At 48.0% G+C, this 23,862-nt stretch overlaps 10 protein-coding genes across 10 annotated transcripts; 5 read left to right on the top strand and 5 right to left on the bottom strand.

Annotated features, from left to right (window-relative positions):
- Positions 1 to 146: 146 nt before the first annotated feature.
- Positions 147 to 1,046, bottom strand: F4813DRAFT_390396 (uncharacterized protein; the record flags this gene model as incomplete). Its single annotated transcript, XM_049247013.1, has 4 exons — positions 147 to 544; positions 623 to 704; positions 755 to 869; positions 922 to 1,046. 4 exons carry the CDS (start codon positions 1,044 to 1,046, stop codon positions 147 to 149), a joined length of 720 nt encoding a protein of 239 aa, XP_049098654.1.
- A 1,356-nt stretch (positions 1,047 to 2,402) lies between these two features.
- Positions 2,403 to 5,598, bottom strand: F4813DRAFT_120871 (P-loop containing nucleoside triphosphate hydrolase protein). The gene has a single exon (XM_049238600.1). The coding sequence runs from the start codon at positions 5,507 to 5,509 to the stop codon at positions 3,074 to 3,076; it is 2,436 nt and encodes an 811-aa protein (XP_049098653.1). The 5' UTR covers positions 5,510 to 5,598; the 3' UTR covers positions 2,403 to 3,073.
- A 543-nt stretch (positions 5,599 to 6,141) lies between these two features.
- On the bottom strand, positions 6,142 to 8,100 carry F4813DRAFT_120877 (DUF618-domain-containing protein). Its single transcript, XM_049238601.1, has 4 exons — positions 7,678 to 8,100; positions 7,506 to 7,597; positions 7,217 to 7,417; positions 6,142 to 7,159 (listed from the first exon to the last, which is right to left on the bottom strand). Exons 1-4 carry the CDS (start codon positions 7,773 to 7,775, stop codon positions 6,369 to 6,371), a joined length of 1,182 nt encoding a protein of 393 aa, XP_049098652.1. The 5' UTR covers positions 7,776 to 8,100; the 3' UTR covers positions 6,142 to 6,368.
- A 510-nt stretch (positions 8,101 to 8,610) lies between these two features.
- On the top strand, positions 8,611 to 9,444 carry F4813DRAFT_390393 (clathrin light chain; the record flags this gene model as incomplete). Its single annotated transcript, XM_049247012.1, has 3 exons — positions 8,611 to 8,653; positions 8,727 to 8,935; positions 8,995 to 9,444. The coding sequence occupies 3 exons, from the start codon at positions 8,611 to 8,613 to the stop codon at positions 9,442 to 9,444; spliced, it is 702 nt and encodes a 233-aa protein (XP_049098651.1).
- Positions 9,445 to 9,816: 372 nt separating this feature from the next.
- On the bottom strand, positions 9,817 to 10,290 carry F4813DRAFT_390392 (uncharacterized protein; the record flags this gene model as incomplete). Its single annotated transcript, XM_049247011.1, has 4 exons — positions 9,817 to 9,878; positions 9,933 to 9,993; positions 10,061 to 10,140; positions 10,182 to 10,290. The coding sequence occupies 4 exons, from the start codon at positions 10,288 to 10,290 to the stop codon at positions 9,817 to 9,819; spliced, it is 312 nt and encodes a 103-aa protein (XP_049098650.1).
- A 322-nt stretch (positions 10,291 to 10,612) lies between these two features.
- On the top strand, positions 10,613 to 13,403 carry F4813DRAFT_120824 (uncharacterized protein). Its single transcript, XM_049238599.1, has one exon. The coding sequence runs from the start codon at positions 10,744 to 10,746 to the stop codon at positions 13,234 to 13,236; it is 2,493 nt and encodes an 830-aa protein (XP_049098649.1). The 5' UTR covers positions 10,613 to 10,743; the 3' UTR covers positions 13,237 to 13,403.
- On the bottom strand, positions 13,385 to 14,982 carry F4813DRAFT_120814 (t-SNARE). Its single transcript, XM_049238598.1, has 3 exons — positions 14,763 to 14,982; positions 14,130 to 14,683; positions 13,385 to 14,071 (listed from the first exon to the last, which is right to left on the bottom strand). The coding sequence occupies exons 1-3, from the start codon at positions 14,783 to 14,785 to the stop codon at positions 13,533 to 13,535; spliced, it is 1,116 nt and encodes a 371-aa protein (XP_049098648.1). The 5' UTR covers positions 14,786 to 14,982; the 3' UTR covers positions 13,385 to 13,532.
- A 395-nt stretch (positions 14,983 to 15,377) lies between these two features.
- On the top strand, positions 15,378 to 17,113 carry F4813DRAFT_362816 (calmodulin). Its single transcript, XM_049243657.1, has 7 exons — positions 15,378 to 15,796; positions 15,905 to 15,961; positions 16,069 to 16,084; positions 16,228 to 16,353; positions 16,422 to 16,492; positions 16,546 to 16,687; positions 16,745 to 17,113. Exons 1-7 carry the CDS (start codon positions 15,794 to 15,796, stop codon positions 16,777 to 16,779), a joined length of 450 nt encoding a protein of 149 aa, XP_049098647.1. The 5' UTR covers positions 15,378 to 15,793; the 3' UTR covers positions 16,780 to 17,113.
- Positions 17,114 to 18,179: 1,066 nt separating this feature from the next.
- On the top strand, positions 18,180 to 20,529 carry F4813DRAFT_362813 (glycoside hydrolase family 47 protein). The gene has a single exon (XM_049243656.1). The coding sequence runs from the start codon at positions 18,513 to 18,515 to the stop codon at positions 20,343 to 20,345; it is 1,833 nt and encodes a 610-aa protein (XP_049098646.1). The 5' UTR covers positions 18,180 to 18,512; the 3' UTR covers positions 20,346 to 20,529.
- A 1,588-nt stretch (positions 20,530 to 22,117) lies between these two features.
- F4813DRAFT_381296 (uncharacterized protein) lies at positions 22,118 to 23,347 on the top strand (the record flags this gene model as incomplete). Its single annotated transcript, XM_049245654.1, has 1 exon — positions 22,118 to 23,347. The coding sequence occupies one exon, from the start codon at positions 22,118 to 22,120 to the stop codon at positions 23,345 to 23,347; it is 1,230 nt and encodes a 409-aa protein (XP_049098645.1).
- Between the last annotated feature and the right edge of the window lie 515 nt (positions 23,348 to 23,862).

Here is a 23,862-nt window from a genome sequence, read left to right as displayed (position 1 = left end):
ACATTTCATTGAATTACCCAATTCCTACAAGCAGCTCGTACTCATTTTCGCTGTCCATATAATCATCATCACTGTCCACCCACCCGTGCAATTGCGCCGTCCGTATGTATCATCCACACCGACTCCCCTATTTTAACCCCACGGTTCTACCACTGTAGCTCCAAGCCGATGATGGAGTGGTCGTCCGGGAAAGTGTCTATAAAAGCCCTGATCGCCTGCTCCAAGTGGCGCGCCTTTCCCAGCTTCAGCATTAATTTCTGTATTCCTTCCGCCAAGTCCATGCCGACCTTCGTTTTGCTTCTCTCCAGGACAATCGCCGCGCAGAGAAAAGGGTGTCTCGCGAGGTACAAGGCGTGCGAGTACAGCGGCTCCGTCCTTGACATCATCACGAGGCTGGCCATCCCGGACAGCATCATGTGGTATGCCGCGTAGCAAAGCCGGGGTATGTCGAGGAAGTCGGCGGCGATGAGGATCTCCGCGATGCTTCTCGGCGGCACCTCGGCGCCGTCTTCTAGTCCAAAGGCTGCTGTAGCTGCGGAGGACCCTGTGTGGGATGTAGTTAGCAACTGTATTGCCGCTGTATATAAGGCGATATGAGGGCAGTAGATTGCGAGATACTTACAGTCTTTATACATGAATTTTATAATGAATTCCATTATCGTGTCATCAATTTCGTCGAGCTTGATTTCATCGGTCCTGCTTTCCTACTTCCCCTTAGCATGCTGTCAGTAGAACGAAGAAAAGCAGCACTCACTAATAACGGAGTGGCCAATGCCATTCGAAAGAAGTTGCTTTGGTCGGAAATTACGCCTCTATGGACTAGCCATGATTTCCCGGATTTGGGCAGCGAAATTGTTATATCCGCAGGTCTAAGTAGATTGTTAGAAATTTCTCTTGTGTCTTTCGGGGTTAGATACTTACTCGTCTCCGTGCCTTGGTACGGACGTGTAATCCATATCGAAAACCGGAGTCACCATCCGTCCCTCTCTTCGAGATGGGTAGCGGTGGTAGCGGTCAAAAAAGGTTGCTACAGATTCCTTCAACATCTTAAGTCGTATGTAAGTTTTGGTGGGATATTGATTGTTGATAGGATTTGCAAGATAATCGAATAGCAATAGCAAGAATAGCCCTGCTGAGATAATTGAGTGTTGTTAACTTTGAAGTAGCAGAGTCTTGAAATAGTAGTCTCGGGCTTGTTAGTTCGCAGTTGTTCTATGTAAGATGTTGTGACAATGAAAGAGGATGGAGGATTGGCCAAGGACTGGGTGACTTGGATTATTTATAAGGTCGTTTGGAGTCATCACAGAGAGGTTCAATACAATATAAGTTTCCCATCAAATTTTAATTCACCGTTGGTATATGTGTTGGGGCTACGATATTCGTTTACCTAAAGTATCTAGCTGCAAAAATTTCGGATGACTGAATCATTTCCGTGACTCGAACAGTGGTAACGCCCATAGCGAGGGAATTGCTAAAAATTCAAAGTCATGGCTAGCAAAGCTTAGCAAATAGAAACAGAGCCCTCGAAATAAATTGTAATATTCTCCCGTGCTCTGCTTTACCGGAAAGTAATGATTCACTACTTATTTACCTACGGGGAATAGTGATTGGATGTTCTCATACTATGTAGGTAATTAGAAAAAGCCTTCGTATTAGGTACCAAGGCAATCAGATGAGTCTCTATATCAATGTTGTTCGTGGCATTCGCTGATTAGTATTTAATTTACCTGTATGTGGTCTGTGGTTAGAGCGTTAAAGCTACTTGTTTAATCTGCTGCCGATGTTGCGTAAATAAAAATTCAGTTTCTATTAACCCAATATCAGTCAGTTAAGTTTATCCGAGCGTAGGTTGCGCTCAGTCGCGTATAGTTAGGCCATTCTTACCTGAAGCTTGTGTTTCTAGGAACTAGATTTCCAACGAAAAGGATGGAATGTCTACTCGAACCGTGGCGGTTTATAGGGTTTGGTAATTTCACGGCCACATAGTTGAACTTAATTCGAGTTACCTCTCTGCTGGCTATGTGTTTACCCCTAAGATAGTAATGGTTGCGGTGTTAGTTTACAAGTAGTAACGGAAAGGAGGATGACAGAACGTTCTTGATAGATGTCAAGTCAAGATTAGCTACCTACCTATGTATTAGTTAATCCCATCTGATAATTAGAATCTTAGAGCACGTCACCGAGGCTATAATTACTGTATGCTAACTATATGCACAGCCCTTCCGTAGAAAATTGCCTACAACCCTAAATGCAACAGTGGTAAATATCAAAAGACGTACGTCATCGATCAATTACCGTATCATAACATTGGCTACAAAGTCACTCAACTGGAGGCTTTCCACAGTATATAAATATTGTCCAAGTTCCAAAGCCGATCCGCACATTCGTCGGCCCATATTCCACCACGTTGAAACCAGTATCATTTGCTTCTACTAATATACAATAATGCTTTAACTCGCTGTAATTCGGGACTACGCAATGCTATTGTTGTTGTCTGTTCCATGCAGAATCCCTCTAGCTAGAAAAAATGAAAATAATTATGACTTAACTCGCTGTGATAAACTATACACATATTAAAGTCCTCGAAAGGACTGAGCAAACGGTAGTAACAACGCCACATCCACATGCATACGTACAATCACAGCATCACCACAGCAGTAAGTACATTTCACCCCTTTATTCATCATGCCGTAGGTGTATCACTCTACAAGCCCAACCCCTTGAGTCATCAACGTTCTCCTTTCTTTCTATCCAAGGGATCCGCGGACTCGGGATAGAGTCCGGCTTATGCCTCGTCGTGGTATGTTTACCTGAATCGAGTGGAGTTCTGGACGCATTACTTTACACGTACATATACATACAAGTTGTCCATTCATTATCACCCAAAAACCCCTCCCGTGCCTGTGTATGTCTTCTCATATTTGGTGACCCCTTCCCTCTCTAAGAGCCGAATTCTTTTATTGTAAGAACCCCCTTGAATACGCAAGAAACTAGAAAAATGGCAATAGACCACTACCGCCGTTCCGTTTTTCATGCAAAAAATGTGTGCTATGGCTTATGAGATGCGTGACTATTACTTCTTCGATTTCTGTTTTGCTTCTTCCTCTTCTTCCTCACCAAGCTCCTCGTCGTTATCCTCCTCGAGCTCTTCCTCGATTATCTCGGATTCCGAGAGTGCGGGGCCTTGTGCCTTGATTGGGATCTCACCTCCGCTCATCTGCCACTCCATCAACCGGGTGAATTCACTGTGCGGGTTTGCGCTGAGTTCCTCGTAGGATCCCACTTCGGCTACTGTGCCTTGGTTAGATAGCACGATAATCTTCTCCGAGCGCTTGATCGTAGAGAGCCGGTGTGCGATCGAAATAGTTGTCCTCCTGCGGCCTTTGAGTAGTGCCGCCAGAGCCAGGTTGACTGCTGTTTCGGATTCCGCATCTAGAGCTGAAGTAGCCTCGTCTAAGATGAGAATATCAGGGTCCTTAATGAGTGCTCGCGCGATAGCGATACGCTGTTTCTGCCCGCCTGAGAGCTGTGCGCCCCTGGGACCGACTTGCGTCTCGAGACCCTGCGGGAAATCGGCAATAAACCCACAGTTAGCCTTTTGCGCAGCCGTTACTATCTCTGACCTCGTAGCATTTGGTTTTCCATAGGCGATATTGTCGGCCACCGTGCCCGAAAACAGTACTGGTTCCTGGGATACCATGCCGATGCGGCGTCGTAACGACTTCGCGTTCATCTTGGTAATATCCATGCCATTGATCTTGATAAAACCAGCAGTAGGATCGTAGAACCTCAGTAATAAAGACGAAACGGTCGATTTTCCTCCGCCTGAAGGTCCGACTATGCACACATTAGTCCCCGATGGGATCTCGAAGCTCACGTTGTTAAAGATCATCACAGCAGGGCGTGTAGGGTAAGCGAAAGAGACATTCTCGAATTTGATAGGTCCTTGTGCTGACGTGACTTTGAAACCCTTAGTCGAGGAGATACCCGAGTCTCGATCTTGAAGTTCGAAGATACGCGTAGCAGCGCCGACTCCTTTCATGAGTTCTGAGTAGAAGTTGGCCACACCGAATAAACCGCCACCGGCCCAGAAAGTGTACATAACAAAAGTAGTGAGATCTCCAGTTGTCATAATACCGTCTCTCACGAGATTTCCGCCGAACCAGAGCAGAGCAATTATCGTCATGTTACCCATCCAGGATGTTCCAGAAAAGTATGACGCATCGTATATAGACTGCTTCTTCCCGAGCTCAAAGACCTTCCTGACCTGGTTATTGTACCGACGGACCTCCTGGGCCTCGCCGGCAAAAGCTTGACTGGTCCTGACATTTCCTAAGCGTTCTTCCGCGATCTTAGTAAGAGTTCCTAGGTTCTGCTGCATCTTTCGGCTGATCCTCCGGATGATGCGAGAGTACACGAAAGAGGCGCTACCGATGAAGGGGGCAGCGAGCAAGATAATGGCAGTGAGACTAGGGCTGATCCAGGCCATCAGTGCGAGTCCCGCAACGCTGTTCACCATCGATCTTAATCCGTCTGATACATTTTGCGTAATACTCTTGCCCACTATAATAGTGTCCGTGCCGAGTCGAGAAATCAGGTCACCGACCCTGTTCGCATCGAAAAACTCGGCATCTTGGCTATACGTCTTCCTGAAGAGCTGCGATCGTAAGCGTGTGACGACTCGTTCGCCGACGATTCGCAGTAGGACGATACGTCCAAAATTAGCGCATGCGCCGAGGGTAAGAGCTAAGCCGAAAGCGCCGAAGAACTGGTAGAGTGACAGGCCGAACATTTCTGTATCCGCTGCAGCTTTCGCGGTAGCCACATTCATGACTTTGCCGACAACTAGCGGGAGTGAGACGAAGAGAGACGAGGAGATAAGCAGCAATACCACGGCAATAGTAAGATTCCTCGCCTCTGGCTTCGCGATCTTGATGAGGCGCCAGATCTCGTTAACCGAGGCCGAGCTTTTCTTGCTATCTTTCCCATCATGGGAAAGACGAGCGCGCAAGTTGACCTGAGCCGCCTTCGAAGCTTTCTCACTTTTGCCGAAGCCCTCGTAGGATTGCGCAACGTCTTCCACAGTCTTAGCCGTCGTTGAAGCAACGATACTGATGTCCCTCTTTTCGTTACTCGGGAGAGTCACATTGTGATTCTCTCGGCTGGTCGGTTGGTTTGTAGATAGTTGTCTCAGCACACCGATTGGCGATTTCCATGACGAGTTCGATATTTGTATTCGTGGAGTAGAAGTAACGCCGAGCCTCGGAGGAAAGTTTGGCGGCGTTTGCGATCGGATGGGACGAGATGAGTGATAGCTCGTCTTGAAAACGGTAGGAGAAATCTGAAAAAGCGGTTGTGACGGAAATTTCGGAGCAATTGGTCGTCTAGAGAGGACGGGGGGCACATAGCATGGTAAGAGGGCAGATTGGTGGGAGAAGCTCTTTGCGACGCCGACACCACGTTGTGGGAAGCTTCCCACTGCAGCGCGGCCCAATGCTCCCGAAGGCATCTTGTGCGCTTTATTCTCGCCGAGTCGTCATGGATAAATGTAGGTGTGTTCCCTTGCGCAGGGTTCGCACCATCGAAGCGAAGCTGACTTGAGCTTCACTGTCTTTTCTTTCTTTTTGCCGCGCAAGTTTCGTTGGCAACCTCGGTGGTAAAAAGGAAAGAAAAAAAAAGTTGGGAAGAATGCCGTCATCTACACGGAGCAATTCACTAAAACCGCTGAAGCTTCGAATTGCTTATGCATCATCCAAGTACTTGCACATAGAGTTACCTAGTCGGCACAACTCCGGTCTGTTATGTTTTGTAAAGTTTAGTGCAGAGTTAAATACGAAGTACTTAACAGGTACCTAAGTACATACCTAAAAGGCAGGCGTGCAGCGATTTGCGATGCTTGTAAACGAGATATGTAGTTTGGTAAACAAACTGGGTTATTTTGAATTCTACCTACTTTCCTATACTTAAGAAAGGGCAAGTAAGCTAGCTTCGTAAAATATTACATGTATTACCGGGAGTGCATACAGTCGTAGAAAGGTGATATAGTCGGATTAAATTAAGGATCTCCGAGGGCTAAATCGGCGCAGACCACATACAGTGTCTGCTTTATGAGTAGGTAAAATAAGGACTATAATTATCCTGATGGGTTGCAGTCATACGCCTATACCACAAGTAGAAAAACGACGGTATATCCCTGGTGAACGAGAAGAACAGTAAGCTTGTGTGATTTTGGCATTAGAAACCAAAAAGAGCCACCCTAGAATGCAAAATTGGCATTAACATACATTGATTCGTCTCTACTCTCTGCTCAACATCTTCTATCATCTGGGGGACATGTGCAAAATTAGCTCGAGCCATGGCTGCTAAGATTACGAACCGCTGCTGTCTCTACGAAGTATCTCGGCCACGTCCGAGTCGATGCCATCATCTTCTCCCAAGTCGGGAAAATCATTGCCATCATCGAGCTTGCGTTTCTTAGACCCGTTCATCGTAGTTGGCACCGACTTATACTGGACGCTGAGATTAGCGTGAGTGTCGGCATCCTCCACGGTGGGCGGTTGGTCGGTGGTTTCTTGGGTACTACCTGTAGTGTCTGTCATGTCGACGTTTCCCGGAAAGTCCGGTTCCATAGGTGGTGGTGTGAGTTCCTCAACCTCTGGTCTATCAGGTTCTGGGTCTGGATGATCATTTTGGCCATTGCTGAAGTAAGGCTCGTCGTCTGGAAGTCCTGCCATAATTGCTCTCTCGACCTCAGTCTTCTTATCCTCCACTTCCATTCTTCGTCTTACGAAGGTCTCCAGCTGATCTTCCTCAGATATTAGTGCATTTCTGTTGCTGTCTAGGACTTTCTGCAGAGCTGCAACAAGCTCCCGGCGAGCCTTCACACATTGGTCTACTGCTCCTTCCGCCTGGGCCAGTGTCTTGAGCAATCCGCTTAGGCGGGCAGCATACACAGGGGCAGAAGGCGCAGTGCTTCCAGGGCCCAATAATTTGTCGTATTCTTGATTGGCTGTGTTAACCGTGGACTTTGTACTTAGAAGTAGCTTCGTCACGTTTTGCTGGGGAGTTGTCAGGGGGGCTAGTTCCGTTGGAACGGAGGCAGATCCGAATATCGAGCCACCCAGCCCAGCCTTAGCGGTACCGCGGGCCTCATTGATTTCTTTGTATAGGTAATTAGTATGATGTTTGTATATGTCATCAGGAAACGGAGGTTTACCTTGGACGCGAGCTTCTATCGCTTCTAAGATTGGTGTCTCGAAGACAGCGCGTTCTCTCCAGACGTCAACGACCCGTTTGATTCTTTGCTGGATATCGGCCGATGCGCCCTTGTAAGCGGTGGCGACGGCTTCCGCAATAATAGGAGAGAATGCGACAACGAAATCATCTCTATGCCGAGCTTTCGTCTGCTGTGCGACCTCTACAACATTGTCAGGTTTCAACGAAACAGGGGCAATTGGTACAAGCACGGCGGCTTGGAGGGGATCCTATGAGTGGATAACACTTACCATTGGCAAGATAGATGAGATTCAATCGCTTGTGACTTGTAGAATCTTTAAGTCGTTGGAGCCACAGCTGCACTGTTCGATCTGCATGGCGTCTGATGTCCGACAAACAAGTCAGTGATTATCTACTAGGCAGCACGGATTGCTTAATAGGCATGTGCTCGAGTTTGCCTACCTATGAAACATGATCCACTGGGATACGGACACAATGCTGTCTGCCGCCTCGGAGAGGGCAGAGAGCTTGGCCAACACAGCATCGTCGGTGTAAGCCATGTCGACTTGTTGAATCGATGGTTTGAGTAGGGATTTGTGCTGGATTGATTGGGATCTTCTGTGAATTAGAATGTAGTTTACTTGATGAATCAATCTACAGTTGGCTACCAGGATTTCATCTTGACGCGGGCTGGAGACGCGCAGATATTGCTTAGAGGTAGACTAGCCTACTTGCAAAATATCATGAGATAAGAGAAGTAACTCGAGTCCAGCACAAAGCAGAAGGCGGTAAGGTTGGTAAGAACCAATTCAGACAGCTGCTTGATTCTGCTTGTTTGTTTTGTTTTGTGATATCTAGCTTAAGTAGTTGTTAGAGGTAAGATGCATTAAATGGAAGTTAGTGGAGCTATGAGCGGGAACGTACATAATACCGTCGATCCTAGATGATTGGAGCACGTGATTAGCGTTGTACACGGGCTATTTTTACCAATTATATCAACAGGAAGTTGCAATCCTTTTTTCCAAGGCATCAACGTCAGGTAATTTGGTACCTAGGTACCTAGGTTACATAGGTAAATTTACAGATCCGTACCTTAGGTAATAGTAGGTACCTGGAACGATAAGACGTGGACAGTGCGCATCTCGATAATTAACGCAACTAACGCCTTGAACACACTGTGTCCTGATCCATGCATGCAACTGTAATCTGTACCTACTTCATACAAAACATTCGTACCTGAGGCTGCAACTTAAGCCTTGCAAGAGCGTCAAGACTTGTTCTTGCATATTGTTAATTCTCCTAAGAATCTCTACATAACAACCTCGACGTACATCGCTAGTAGCCAGAAATCACCTACAATCCTACTTAAACCCTAATCGCATTGCTGTTGTCAATATGGCGGACAGATTCCCGTCGCTAGACGACTTTGATTCTGGTGGTAAGTAGAGCTACCCCCTACTTTTTGTTTTTAATCTAGCAATTGGCGCTCACTCCCAATTTCTCTTTGTTAGCCCAGACCGAGATCCAAGATGTTGGTTCGCCATCAGCCGACGATTTCCTCGCTCGAGAACGCGCTCTCCTTGGCGATGACGCCACGCAGTTTACCACGGGCAACGAGTCTGCGGCCCTTGCGGATCCCTCATCCGACGATCTTCTAGGAGGCGGCGCCGAAAGCGCCCAATTCGAGAACCAATTCCCCGATATCAACACTTCCAACGAGGTTTGTGACTTCTGAGCCAGCCGTAGCAAGATTGCGTCCTAATGATGACCAATGAACAGCATGTCGCACCTGGTGGTACTATCACTGGCCCGTCCGTCAGTTACAACTCTGGCTTCAACGCTTATGTCGGAGAAGAGGAGGAACCTGAAGTGATTAAGGAGTGGCGCGAAAAAAGGGATGCCGGCAACGCCCGACGAGCTGAGCAGTTTGCCGCCCAGAAGGCTGAGACTATCAAGGAGGCTCAGCAGAACATTGATGACTTCTACGAGAACTACAACAGCAAGAAAGAGAAGATGATCGCGCAGACCCGAAAGGAGGCAGAGGAATTCCTGGCCAGCCGAGACGATACCACTTCCGGCGGCACGAGCTGGGAGCGCATTGCTAAGCTGGTGGATGTGAGCGGGAAAGGCCAGAAGGGCGGTGCCAGCGGTTCGGGCAAGGAGCGCTTCCGTGAACTACTGATGAGCCTGCGCAAGGACGAAAAGGCCCCCGGAGCCGAAGGATACTAGACATGTCCTTAATACCAGTATACGGGGATGACCAACCAATAAAAGCTACCAGCTAGTTGGTTTATTAACAGGTATTCGAGGGTGGATTACTATCAACGTAGGCTGTACTTAGAGAAAACATTCATGTACGAGTAAATAGCAGGCATTGTAGAGGTTTCTTGTGCCTTGGGCGTAATGGACTGATTTACGTCAATTTCTACATCAACTTCGCGACTTCTTGGATATAAGAGGGTTGATTTATGAGGTCATCGAAACTAGAAGGAAACTCGTAGGGATCGTATGAACAACCGTCTATTCTTCAGCCTAATAGGACATATGTGGTCGTCCTCGCCTCTCTCGTCTACAATGCTATTTGTCTTCTCTTTTCCCAGTCTAGTTCTTGCCGAACCACGTATTGTAGCCTAGAATCTTACGTCCCATCATGTACATAGAGGCTGTAGTCATTGTTAGAATTTGTCTTACTGATATCTATAATATGATGAACGAACCTCCGAAAGTGCCCCAGAGTAGGACCTGATAAGGGACAAGTAGGTAGTTGCTTCGCGGGTTCTGCGTTATATTCGGTCAGTCGAAGATGGCCTCGGGCGGAATGCACATGAACAAATTAGACACATACGATCTTCCAGAGTCGGGTATGCTGGTTGTAAGCCTGCTGGTAGAATCGCTGGTATTGAGGCACCTTGTTTGGGGCGTTGACTAGACTGCATGGCTGGTTAGTATACGTCAACGAAGCTAACTCGTTCTATCGTAAAGATATTCGAATCCGCGCGACGACGGAATAAGGCCATTGACGTTCACATGGACCGTCGCAAGGATATCGGAACGTAGGGTGCACACGTACGCCATTTTGTAGATGTTCGAGGGTCGTTCGGAAGCAGGGTTACGGATTCGAGAGTGTATGAAGAGCTGTTGTCGAAAGCTTGAATTGCAGCGATTCAAACATCGAATGATCGGATCTCGGATTAGGTTAGTTAATGCTCTCTGATATGACTAAGCGTTAAAACCTCGGCTAGGCCTTGTAACTACCTACTTAATGTAAACCCCACTAACCCCCCCTGTCCTAACAGCGGTCCAATGGGCGCAACTGCGATTTCCTTATTGGCTTTACGTCGAAAAGTACCGAAATACCTTACCTAAGGTATGTATTAATCCGATCTAAGCTGCATCTTTCAAATTTCTATTTTCCTTATGCAACTATTCACTCTCTACCTTCGGGACTCTTGCTTCACCGTTTTCTCTTCTTCTTGAGGCTACTCCCGTTGACTAAGTTGCTTAGAAATATGTGACCGTGTGGCAGTAATGCGATTGGTGAGCAACCCCCTTCGAGATGTGAAGCCAAAGCGTCTTGTCCTCCATCCTCGATTCCCACTTTCGCTCCAGCACCCTCAGCTGCATGGACAGCGTATTCGGTTGTCCTCCCCGGAACTTGGAAAGAATTCACGGTACTATTTCTCAGCATCGTCCTCGAACAGCTCGGGAAGCCCTTTCGATGTTCTCTTGCCGGAACTATCCGATAAGGTCCAAGTGACACAGAAGACGCCTACGGAGCAACAGAAGCCGAACCTTCCTCCAGTTCAAGAGACGAAGCTATTTAGGCAATGGAAAGCTCTGTTGACCAACCCTTACCGTCTCTCTGTCGAGTCTGACTTTGACCGGCGCGGTCCCGCCAAAAAATGGTACGGCAAGCTGTTGGTGGACAAATTCGAAAATCGTAACGATCTTGCTTTATGGAGTGTTCTCTTGGATTACAAAAAGAGAGTCAATGGGGACCTAGGCGTTTGGGACGTTTGGAGAGGTCTCTGGGGTCGCAAGTCGCTGTACGATGTCCAGGATCCTCTTGCGCCTGCGTTTTGGCAAACAATGTTAGAGGCTGCAGTGAAGTCTAAGGAGAACAAGTTCCTAACGAGCGTCTGGATTTACAGCGAGTGGATGTATGAGATGCATGGTGTCAAATGGCCGCAGCTATACTCGACAGTCCTGTCACATTTTTTGCGCACTCACCAACACCACCAAGCTCTGCAGTGGCAGCTACGATTAACTCCAACCTTCTACCCAGGCGCAACCGAGTTTGCGAGCATAATCAAGCAGTTTGCAAATGACCTAGAGCTGTACCGTACTCCTATTCTCGAGTCTATGTACATAGTAAACCCCGATCGCCAGCTATATGATACCCTCGTCCCATATCTGTACGACTTGGGCGCGTCCCGGCTAGCGGCACAATGGCGACGTACCTGCGTTCGACATGACGATGTACCTCTAGCACCTGTTTCTGCTCGGCCTTTCCTGAGATTTCTGCAGGGATACTTCCCTTATGTACCACTTCGTCCCGAGGAATCCGTCGTGATCGACAACTTGAATTTTGAGTCAAAGGAAGATGCGGAGAAAATTGAATTATCTCGGGAATTCATGAATCGTGTGCACGGCGGGACGTTCGGCATCAGCGTCAAGAATTATAACGATGGACTAGGAGCCAAGTGGCTGGCCAGCTCCTGGGTCAGTTTGAACACTGCCATATCTACAATCTCCGCTTTGGGCATCAGCGAGATTGGACCGTTATCGTTGCAATCAATCGCGCTGAGAGAAGGAACATCAAAGGGCGTATTAAAACGCATCGAGCAACTACGCGAGCAGGGCATTTCAGTTATCGATTCCAATTATTTGAGATTAGTCCTCTATCTAGCCAAGATGAACGATGATGAGCTTCTTCTTGATCTTCTACATAGCGACCTTCATCCGGACGTATTTGATGATGCTGAGTTGCAGTCACACCTCGTTGTCTCTACGGCCAATTCAGAAGATTGGAGGACTCATCGGCTTATGTTAGCTACACGGCTAGCAGTAATGGATAAGCCGACTCGCCAAACAGCCAACGCGCTTGCTCAAACTTACATTCTACACAAAGACCGAGCAGGGCTCTCGAAGCTCTTAGACGATATGAAGGCAATGAAAATTACACTCGATTCCAACCAGACAAGCCTCATTTTCAACAACCTAGTCAGCGAAGCCAAGTCAACATTTCTACCTGAAGACTCACTCTACTTTTACCTACCTATTTGCCGACAGCTTGCGGCTATGGAAATTCCAGTACCCATTGACTGTTGGCGGAAGATACTTTTTTGTCTCACTCGACAAAGCAGAGTAGACGAGCTGGAAAAACTCAGTATTGAATTGGCAGATATGTTTACTTCCTTCCAGTCTTCCCGCCCGGGTTTCGTTCCCGTACACCCGGAGGATATACCGGAACCCATGAAAAAGCCGCTATCCGGTGTTGAAAATCTCCTAGGTGTATATGTTCCTTTGGACTTGCCAACCCAGACGCGCCTGCATCCGTTATGCAAAATATTCGACAAAAAGCTATTAGGGACTATCGTACGCTATTCATTTCACTCCTCTCCGAAACAATCTAAGGTGATCACTCCCATACAAAGTCATCGTCAACGGTATATAAAAGTCGGCGGCGGTCGAGCTGTGAAATTGCTACGGACTCTTTACGACCGGGGCGTTCTTATCGAAAAACCACGCTTAGCTGCTCTGCTTAAACTGCGCCTAATCGACATCTATGGACCTGGTTATCCGACGAAGAGAGTATGGCAGTTGGCCAGAGCGAACAATAATTTAACGTTGAAGGAAATGAAATCTTTTCTGGATGAGGCTTGGGGAGAAGAACTCCTTCCACCGTTAGAGACGCTCAAAGAGGAAATCGAGACTCGTGGCCATAAGTTGATGATGCGAGATAATAAGTATCTGCAAAAGATAGGGAGGACAATACCTCAACTTCGTATCGTGTTGTAGTATAGATTTAAATAGATTTAACGCCTATATGTACATATACAATAACTATAGAATAAAGATACCCACCGATTTATAGATGATAAATGAGAGGGTATACACCTTCATAAGACAGAATTAAGATTTAAATAAACTTGTCTGATACAGGATTTTGTCGGTGCCTCCCATGCCCATGATAGGTGGCTCGACAACTCTAGTTCGAATAGCTCAATGACATGACCCGAGCTCAAATATGATATACCGTATTTCCTACAAGCCTCCCAAACGTACAACAAGCACAACCCAGAAATGCTCTCTCCTCAGCCCCCGTCGCCTTCCCCATCAGTCCCTCCATCATTACTCCCCCCACCACCACCACGGCCTTTCGGTTTCAAGGCTAAGAGTATTATAGCGCCGACGATAAGCAGGACGAGTAGGAGGATAAGCTTGCGCTTAGTAGTCTTTTTCTGATATCCGGCGGCGACGACGAGTTCGCGGTCCGCGCCCTTGACGTCGGTGGCCATGCGCTCGACGTTGTAGTCGATGCGGTCGAGCATCGTGCCCTGGTCAATGACCATCGTCTGCAGGTCCCGGAACAGGTCCGATAGCTCGATGATGCCCTGCGCGATATCCTCGATCTCGCGCTCGCGCTGGAGGATCACCGCGTCGTTGGAATGGAGCTGGCGCTGCTGTGTCGTCTGCTGTAGCGCCGATTGCGAGTATGACCGGTCGGCGTCGGATTCGAGGAGAGATGGGTCCGCGGCGTAGTTGTTGCTGCTGCTGCTGGTGCCGCCGAGGGGCGTCGAGCTGCGCTCGCCGATGGGGGATGCGGCGCCTAGGCCGGACATTCCGCGGAGTTCTGGGGTGAGTGTTAGCACTAGGGGTCTAATCGCTGGCGTTTTCGAGGGCGGAATTACTCTTTAGGTATGCGCTTTGCTTTTTCCTGAAGCCGGCGCTTGCCTCTTGCACCCGCGTCGCAAGGCTTATTTGTATGTTCTTGGCCATAGTCTCCTCGGCCCTGGTCATGGCGCCGTTCTGCTTGCCGTCGCGCACCATCTGCTCGACGCGCTGGATGCAGCGGTGGCAGTCGTGGAAGGCCTTTGTGATGCTCTGAGTCAGGCGCTCGATCTCGCCTTCCTCAGCCTTCTTGGCCTCCTCGTCGTTGAAGCCGGGCAGCACGTGCTTCTGGTGTAGGCGCTCGAGGGTCTGCGACTTGCGGGCGACTTCGGCGAGTAGGTCCGAGACCTCGTCGTTGATGTCGGCCCAGCGCGGGGGTAGCAGGTCCATCTCGATGACGGCGTCACCGTCGTCGTGGTAGTCGGCGCCCGAGAGCAGACCCTGCTGGTCCTCGGCGTTGGTGCCGCTACCGCGGGCGAATTCCGGGAAGCCATTTCTGTCGCCGCCGGGGCCGGGGCCGTATCGCGTCTTCTTGGCCGGGTGGTGGGCGTAGGATTGGCGGTAGGATATATAGCTACATTAGGTTTCGGTTGTAAGTCTTAAGCGACATCGTGGGTATATATATATATATATAACGAGTGGGCTAGGCTCACAGGTTGGTGCGGTCTCGCCACATGGCGGACGCGGATAGAAGGTGTTGACACCCTCACTTTGGCTATTCTGATATGGATGGGGAAGGAAAGGAATTGGGTCAAAGAGACGGTACGGCAAAACTAGAAAAACGATGTCATGTTAAGCGTTAAGCTGTTAGTAATCGAACGATAAAAAGTGAGCCTCGAGTCTACATAGATTATTGTATATTGTACAGATTCCATTACGGCGTTAGGTACATTGTAGATGCAGAATTGCCAGCTCCCTTACAGCTGACGTAGCTCCGACCAGTCTGGCCCGTACTCCCCTTTTGGGTTGCAGGGCTGACGAGCATTGAGCGAGCATCCGCATATAGATACGTGCATGTAGATTCAATATTCGGGTTTGATTGGCATTTAAACGTGCGTTCATGGTTCGGATAGATGCAAGTCAGTATGTTAGCCTATTACATGTACCGACCTACATAGGTACATATGTACATACATCTTATAGCGCACGGTCCTTCTAGTCACACCATACATATACCATATGGATATACCTAATATGCATTTAATTACCTAATGTAGATATGTAGGACTTAATAGGACTTAGGTACGTATATGTATAGTTATTAGGTAGGTACATGTAATAAATAAAAAATGATAAATAAAAAGGTCGCTTAGCTGAAAGGAAAGTACATGTATCCCTCGGCTGCCTCTATCCGTTAGGTACCTACCGACGTCCATACAAGTCCAAAGTGCCCAGATGGTTTCCCCCCCCCCTTAACTTTTTAAGGAGGTACCCCCTACAAGAAGCCCCTCCATCATCCACCTCCTCCCCACTATTTTTATGAAATCCAGCCCTGCCTTGTTCCTAATATTATTGAGCCAACCCTTGACGCTTCTCAAAACCAGAGGCCCTTCTTTCTCCTTGGCAAACCTACATCTTCTGTAGTTAACTGCGATAGCGAACAAGTGCCACTCGTTCTTTTCGCTACCTTACAACTTCATCATAAACCTATACACAGATATCGCATCTCGAAAACAGCTCAACCATGGTATGTCTCTTCTCAGACAGTCACCGCCAACCTAGAGAGAACCCCGCCGATGAGGGGCTCTAAGGAGGTGAAAATAGAACGCGCGCTGACCTCGTCTTCTACCCTCAGGCCGATTCTCTAACCGAAGAGCAAGTCTCCGAGTTCAAGGAGGCCTTCTCCCTCTTTGTAAGTCTTTCCCAGACCTCTATTACTTCTTTACTTTTCATAGCTATCGATGCTAGCTGCTGAGTTGTCTTGCCTTTGATGACGTACCCGCTAATAGCTCGCAATAGGACAAAGACGGTGATGGTAAGTTACTATCTCGATATTGGCAACCAACACTACTTTTGCTTGAATCGATAAGAGCAATTATACCATAACTACCTCTGTCTACTTCGCCTGCCTCGTGCCTCTATACCAACGAACCAACTCGACTAACCTATGACTGTCAGGACAAATCACAACAAAGGAGCTAGGTACCGTCATGCGATCGCTGGGTCAAAACCCCTCCGAATCTGAGCTTCAGGACATGATCAACGAAGTCGATGCCGATAACAATGGAACCATTGACTTCCCTGGTGAGTTTGTTGCTGCCTGGCGCAAAGTCGTACCACCTCGGAGCCTTACTGACGTTAGGGTCGCACAGAGTTCTTGACCATGATGGCACGCAAGATGAAGGACACCGACTCCGAGGAGGAGATTCGAGAAGCGTTCAAGGTTCGAATCTCTTAGCCACGCAAACAAATACCCAGCCGCTTATATTCAAACAGGTTTTCGATCGTGACAACAACGGCTTCATCTCTGCTGCTGAACTCCGCCACGTTATGACTTCTATTGGAGAGAAGCTCACCGATGACGAGGTTGACGAGATGATTCGCGAGGCTGACCAGGACGGTGACGGCCGCATCGATTGTAAGTAAACACCCCTCACAACCCAAAGGCCCTGTCCATACTAACTTGCATTACTAGACAACGAGTTCGTCCAGCTAATGATGCAGAAATAAAATGGAGAAAGAAAACAGGAATTTGTTAGACTTTAGCTAACCTGTTGCCATCATACCCACTTCTTATGTTACGATGAGCTTTTTTCTTTCTCGGGACCGTGGCCAGTGGGACGCTATTGATTGAGCTGACATTGCCAGCTCGGGTGGTGATATACACATGAATGGTGTTAGGCTGAAAGACGGGCAGGATCTCCTCCACCAACGGCTGTCTTGACTCTATATTTCCCGATAAAACAATAGCACGTCAATCTTGGTGTGACTTAACGTCCCCTCCCACACTACTATTTTGCTACCGTGAAATTTATAGGTCTTTAATCTTACTACCGAAGCCTTGTAGTTTGTCCCTTGTGTAGCATTCGATTGACTCGAGATACCGTCCTTCATCTAGTATTGCTTGTATGATGACTTCCTCCATAACCGAAGTCATCAATTTAGACTTTTTAAGATACGATACGGTAACCCCAACGTAGGGGCCTCCGCATAGGCTCAAACATGAAAAGGTCAAACATAACCAGAACTCGTTGACTTATCCAACTCTTCATGGAGCCAGGTGTTTAAGATGACAGGAAGTGCTACCCACAAATTATAGTGCTATATTGAACTGTTCTTATAGATATGCCTACAGCGCTTGGTCTACAGATTAAGTCATGCTATAACTACCCTTAATATAAATGTTTTCTACATTTTGTTTATTATAATCACACAGGGTTGATGGGGCCATTATTTCTCTCCCTCTCGCTAGCACTATTCACTGTATATCAGGTACCTAGGTAGGTAGGTAAGTAGATACATTTCATTACCTACATAATTGTCCTACGGTTAAGCGTACGACCCGGTGAGTAGTTGACTACATGCGTCAGGTATCTACTAAATATTTGCACTTCAATCTTAGCATAAATTACCTTTCTGACATAATAGGCTAATAGCTACCTAGTTCAGCCCCGCAATACTGAAATAAGAAGTTTGTGAATTCGGCCTATATAGTGAGTATATATAGTGACTTGTTAATCTAACATTAACTATAATTACCGTCAATACCGTTATCACCAGTAACCCAATAGACTTGAATACACGTTTCCTAATTAACATAATAGCAGAAACCGAAGTCCACCAGTTTAAATAAGAAGGCACCTGGTCAGCAAAATCCATGGCTCCAGAACAAGAGAATAGTGAGTTAACCCAGAGGTTGCAGTCGAAGAGAATTCATTATAGGAATTCCGAAGACTTCACTAATAGTCTTTATCTAGGGGAGCTTGGGCCAGTGGCTATGCGGTGGAGAACGGGGATAACCTTATGTGGCTTACGGAAGCGGCTTGACAGGGAAGCTCCTGTCCGTTATGTGAACCCCTTATTTAAATTCGAGTTTAGGTATTTTTCTTTCAATTCGGACTTTACCACCACCCAAAATACTACCGAAATAGATACTCCCCCAACTGCGTCCCCCAAACACATAAAGAGTCCCGTTCCGCGAACCATGACATAAACCTCGCCCCGCTACTCAAACCTCTAACAGTAATAATTCATTCATCTGATGTTTAGCTACGAATTCAAGATCTCTTACCTGCTTGCCTCTAGGAAAGCTGACCTTTTCGTCAGTTCTCCGGGCTGATATTATACAATCCGTGCTCGAGCGATGTGAATATTTGCTTCCTTCCGACTGCATTCGCTAGCTTTGAAGCCTTGTTAGAGTAATATACGTTAGATCTACGTCTCAATCTGCCATAGTCGCAGCCATGGGCGTTCGACGAGTCCGAATACTTCTCGCTGCGATTGCCATTTGGGTACTTGCATCTTGGTACTATAGCTGGCACCCACCCGCCGATACGGGTATTTTTAGTCATACTCGTGGTCCGGGAAATCGTCCTACGTCGGCTTCGGCTGGCTCTAAAGGCCCGAAGTGGGAAAAGCGTCCGCCTCAGCACCCCGTGAAAAAACTCGCTACGCTCCCGACCAATAAGCCTTCCAGACGAATACCGCGTGTACAAGTCGCGAGACCGAAAGAGAGTGCTTCTGATAAGGAGTTGCGACTACGAAGACTTGCTGCTATCAAGGATAGCTTCAAACATAGTTGGAATGGGTATAAGAAATATGCATGGGGTCATGATGAGATCAAACCCCTCTCGGGGTTGCATAAGGATCCTTTTGCCGGGTGGGCAGCAACCCTCGTTGATTCCTTAGACAGCCTATGGCTCCTTGATATGAAAGAGGATTTTGACTTTGCAGTGAAGGCTTGCGAGACAATCGATTTCACAACTACGGAGACTCGTGATATCAACATTTTCGAGACGACAATTCGATATCTTGGAGGTTTCTTAGCGGCATACGAGCTAAGTGAAAAACAATATCCAAGCCTTCTTAAAAAGGCGACTGAGGTTGCCGATCTGGTGATGTCGTGTTTCGATACACCGAACCACATGCCCATAACGCGGTTCCCCTGGAAGGAATATGCTAGGGGTAAGCCACAGGTAGCTCCGGGACATGCTCTGCTAGCCGAAGTAGGGTCACTAAGTCTTGAGCTTACGAAGCTATCTCAATTGACCGGTGATATGCAATACTACGATGTCGTACAAAGAATAGCCGACGGCCTAGAAAAGGACCAAAAGACAACTGCACTACCAGGGATATGGCCGATCATAGTGGACCCCTCGAAGACGCCTCTCAAGTCTACTGGAGATTCCTTCACTCTCGGTGGAATGGCCGATAGTACATTTGAGTATCTTGGAAAGCAGTACTTATTGCTCGGAGGCGCCCTTGATCAGCCCCGCAGGATGTACGAAGGTTTCATAGACGTTGCGAAGAAGCATCTTCTCCGTCGTGCTTTAAACCCGGACAATCTCAAGCTGCTCTTCTTCGGCGACACTAGGGTTGTCTCGATGCCCGAGGGCAGCGAGCAGATTGTGAATACTCCGATAGCGCAACATTTGACATGCTTTGCAGGAGGTATGGTGGGTATGGCAGCTAAGATCTTCGACCGCCCATCGGACCTAGCTATAGCAGAGCAGTTGACGGAGGGGTGTGTGTGGTCGTACAACCAAACTGACTCGGGTATTGGACCCGAGCTGTTCCGCTTCATACCTTGTGACCCGGATGTTACTAAGGACGACTGCCAGTGGAGCGAGGCGCGATGGACGGAGGCGATTAGGAAATTTTGGGGTCGCAATATGAAGGGTGATACGCTTTCCGACAAGCAAGTCAAGGATAACATCATAGAGGCGCGGCATCTGCCCCTCGGTATGGTTAATGTTGACGACCGTCGGTACTTACTGCGCCCCGAGGCCATCGAGTCCGTGTTTATGATGTGGCGCATGACAGGAGATCACAAATACATGGAGCAGGCGTGGGCCATGTTCGAAGCCGTCGATAAGTGGACACGATCGAAGTACGCGGCGGCGGCACTAGACGACATAACGGTGAAGAAGCCGGAGCAGGTTGACAGCATGGAGAGCTTCTGGCTGGCTGAGACGCTCAAATATTTCTACTTGATCTTTGGTGACTGGGATTTGGCTAACTTGGACGAATGGGTATTGAATACCGAGGCGCATCCTTTAAGGCGGGCGGATGCATGAGGGTATATGGTTAGGGTGCTCAGTATACGAAGGATAGAGGACCGGACTTGATACCCCTAGAGGAGATTATATATGTGTGGTATATATGTTGAATGTAAATGATTTGGATTCGACCGGACCGGACTGGACCAGACTAACCTAGGAGACTATCATAGAACTACAATATTACGATGACTCATCTAGATTACTATTTGACTAAGTAGAGAAGTGAGATATACGGCATTGCTATGCATTTCCAAATATAAGAGGTCATGAATAGTAAAAGCCTCAGTTTTGATGTATTAGATCTGCCCTTGAAGATTGATATGCTTTGAACTTGGTTAATTATTAGAATTCGACCTGTGATAACCCTTCCGAAAATCGCATATGCTTCATGTCCACTACGTATTGTACCAAGGTAGGTACTTCGAATATGTACATAAGGGACCCTCTTGGACGCATAGCATACAATGTAGCATTTCCCGATGGGACCCGAATTCATGGGACGATTTGCTGTTACAGCAGCCCTTGTCCTGGCATATATAAAAGTTCGACCCGATCCGTTTTGGCATCTGCATTGATTTTTTTTACTTTTGATTTTCGATTTTTTTTTTTTCAAGTTTTGTTCATTCTTGGCTGCAACGACAAAAAAACGATCAATCTTCCACAACAGAAGGTCAATCGATCCCGTCAGACGAAAATCGCACGTTGGTCTTCGCCTCGGGCGGCCGAGGTTGAATTATTACTTGCAATCCAACATTTCTTGCAAGCTTGCTATTCGTCCCTTCTCCACTTACGATCAGCTTACGCTACGTACCTAGGTTAGGTACCATTGTCTTGTCTATCTCGTGTAGACTAATCACAATGACGGATTTGAGCGCGTGTTGGGTTGCCGGAGTTGGCACTTTCTTGAGTCGGCGTGGCGTGGGCTGAGCTTGGGTATTGCCATTGCCATTGCCATTGCCTTATCCCATCTCCGCTCTTCGCATTTCGGCTCTTTGCCACACGAAGCTAAGCTCGTTCGTCATAGTGTCCTCATTCTTGGAGTCGAGGGATAAAGGTAGGTTAGGGAGGGAGGGAGACTAGTGGTTATTTTATTTACTGTGTTCTCACCGCTAAAGCTTGGAGAGTTGGTAATGTTGGCAATGGCAATGGTAGTGTCGTGACTACCTAACTTTTATCTTTTATTTAGTTCCCGTTCAATAGTCTTGTTAGTGCCTGCCCGTGCATCTTCAAATCTACATCTCTACGTCTCTACGTCTCTACGTCTCTACGTCACTTCCCTACAAAGACCTTATTCCTCAATTCTCTTCATCTTACATAATTGTACTACATCTTATCAAACACTGTGCTTGTAGCTCTTGCTTACATGTAATCGAGTTCAAATCAATAAGCTTAATCACAGGTCAGCTTCATATTCAATATTTTATACTAACCCGCGCGTAAATAGAGGCTAGCAACGTCGAGACCAACATATTCTCTGACTCTGGTACTTTACGAGTGGAGACCTTATATATCCTCCTTTCTCCCTCTTGCGCATCGCAACTTACATTCTGCGCCTTATCTAATTCCTCACGTACAGATAGGAGTAATTAGCATCTCCGGCTGTATGTCCGAGCTCTCTTAGGGCTATGACATCTGACATCTCACCTTCTGCGGCCTCGCGCTCGCATTTAAGTGATTACCAACACGCACAGGCTTCTGGCTCGCGGTCCTCGGTCCACACACCTGTATCGCAGTCTCATCACTCCCGTGCCCCTCACCACAATGCCACAAGCACAAGTGTAGAAGCCATGGACGAGCACGGTGACCATCCTGTAGCTCGCCACTCGGCCAGTACAGCTGCAGATATTGAGTCGCAGACCGGTCCCAACCGCTATGGCGGCAGTGACCCTTATAACTTGTCTTCGGCCTTCAAGACGCCTGAGCAGCTTGACGAAATCAAAGCTAATACCGCTCGCAAGCGCACGGGCGCTGTCAGCTCAAGTATCAACCAGTTTACATCCACCCTCCGAGCACGAAAGGTCCAGACCTTCTACCACAAGCAGAATGACACGATCAAGCAAATGCTCAAATCGGTGGAGGAGCACTCCACCGAAGCCCAGAACGAGGCCGGTGACGACAACCTACGGGTCAAGATTGCCGTCATAGGCTCCTTCGTCGCCAATGTGTTCCTGGCTGCGCTGCAGATTTACGGTGCCGTGTCTTCCGGCTCTCTGTCTCTCTTCACCACCATGGCCGACGCCGTCTTCGACCCTCTGAGCAACCTCACCCTAATCCTTGTCCAGCAGTCCATGAAACGGGTGGATCCTAATAGGTTCCCGTCCGGTAAGGCACGCCTGGAGACGGTGGGGAACATCGCGTTCTGCTTCATGATGACGGCCGTGTCCGCCATCCTGATCGCCTTCTCGTGTCAGGACATCTCGAACCGCCGGGGCACGGAGGTCGAAGTTAACAAATTCCACCTGCCCTCGGTGATCGCGGTGTGTGTGGCTTTCGCTACGAAATTCGTCCTGTTTCTGTACTGCTGGGGCATTAAGGACAAGTACAGCCAGGTGAACATCCTGTGGCAGGACCACCGCAACGACCTCCTAATCAACGGCTTCGGTGTACTCACTTCCGTCGGCGGATCGAAGCTAGCATGGTGGCTTGACCCTATGGGGGCCATCATCATCTCGCTGATCATCAGCGGCGCGTGGCTGCACCAGGCGTTCGAGGAGTTCATGACCCTGGTGGGGCGCGCGGCCGATATCGACGTCCACCGTCTCATCACGTACGTGTGTCTGACGTACTCTGACGCCATCCTCGGCATCGATACCGTCCGTGTCTACCACGCCGGCCCCAAGCTCATCGCCGAGATCGACATTGTCATGGACCCTGACGACCTTCTCCGCACCACCCACGATGTTTCAGAGGGTCTACAGACTGAGCTCGAGAAGCTCCCGAATATCGAGCGCGCTTATGTTCATGTTGACTACGAGACCACGCATAAGCCGGAGCATAGCTTCCGCAAGGATCTATGATCGTATGTGTTGTGAGGTAGCATGGTATCTACCTAGGTGTCCGGGACAAGATTGGTTGCCGGCGATATTCATATAGCGCGAGCGTAGTAAATTATGAGGTATTTGAGGAAATGGTGAACCGTTATGGCGTTTTATGTAGATGAATGGAAAGTGAACACGGGAAGGAATAGAAGTCGTCCCGGGAAAGATATGGGCGTAGGCTTATCAACGTAGTAGTAATATTTATTAAGCCCATAGCGGAAACGTCCATAGGCCTTCACTTCTGGCAGTAGAACACGTTGGCGAAAGCGATATGGTGGCAGGTCGTATTTGGAATCAGATGGCGGGATTTCGGCTTAGGGGTGTATCACAATTGATTTATAGTGGCCGAGGCGAGGTTTCTGCTCGGGCTTTTCATGAACCTAATTTCAAATATCCAACACGCCTTAGAGTATTCCTAGACGTTTATATGTTCAAGCTTGCCCTGTGTGTAGTATTATGAGCTCTAGAGACCTATGATTAAAGGGGTCGATATT

The sequence above is a fragment of the Daldinia decipiens genome (assembly GCF_022478715.1).
Source record: "Daldinia decipiens strain CBS 113046 unplaced genomic scaffold F4813scaffold_21, whole genome shotgun sequence".
Lineage (NCBI taxonomy): Eukaryota > Fungi > Ascomycota > Sordariomycetes > Xylariales > Hypoxylaceae > Daldinia > Daldinia decipiens.
Note: the sequence above shows the minus strand (reverse complement) of the source record. Positions and strands in the feature narration are given on the sequence as shown.

What these genes read in the sequence shown, in the direction of transcription:
- F4813DRAFT_120871 (XM_049238600.1), bottom strand. Translation starts at nt 5,509, where the DNA reads ATGCCTTCGGGAGCATTGGGCCGCGCTGCAGTGGGAAGCTTCCCACAA.
- F4813DRAFT_120877 (XM_049238601.1), bottom strand. Translation starts at nt 7,775, where the DNA reads ATGGCTTACACCGACGATGCTGTGTTGGCCAAGCTCTCTGCCCTCTCC. An exon ending in CAGTGGATCATGTTTCATAG is followed by an intron (nt 7,598 to 7,677) that starts GTAGGCAAACTC and finishes GTCGGACATCAG; the next exon opens with ACGCCATGCAGATCGAACAG. An exon ending in TCTCATCTATCTTGCCAATG is followed by an intron (nt 7,418 to 7,505) that starts GTAAGTGTTATC and finishes ACAATGTTGTAG; the next exon opens with AGGTCGCACAGCAGACGAAA.
- F4813DRAFT_120824 (XM_049238599.1), top strand. Translation starts at nt 10,744, where the DNA reads ATGCGATTGGTGAGCAACCCCCTTCGAGATGTGAAGCCAAAGCGTCTT.
- F4813DRAFT_120814 (XM_049238598.1), bottom strand. Translation starts at nt 14,785, where the DNA reads ATGTGGCGAGACCGCACCAACCT. An exon ending in TGGCGAGACCGCACCAACCT is followed by an intron (nt 14,684 to 14,762) that starts GTGAGCCTAGCC and finishes AACCTAATGTAG; the next exon opens with CTATATATCCTACCGCCAAT. An exon ending in GCAAAGCGCATACCTAAAGA is followed by an intron (nt 14,072 to 14,129) that starts GTAATTCCGCCC and finishes CACTCACCCCAG; the next exon opens with AACTCCGCGGAATGTCCGGC.
- F4813DRAFT_362816 (XM_049243657.1), top strand. An exon ending in AGATTCGAGAAGCGTTCAAG is followed by an intron (nt 16,493 to 16,545) that starts GTTCGAATCTCT and finishes ATATTCAAACAG; the next exon opens with GTTTTCGATCGTGACAACAA. An exon ending in CGGTGACGGCCGCATCGATT is followed by an intron (nt 16,688 to 16,744) that starts GTAAGTAAACAC and finishes TTGCATTACTAG; the next exon opens with ACAACGAGTTCGTCCAGCTA.
- F4813DRAFT_362813 (XM_049243656.1), top strand. Translation starts at nt 18,513, where the DNA reads ATGGGCGTTCGACGAGTCCGAATACTTCTCGCTGCGATTGCCATTTGG.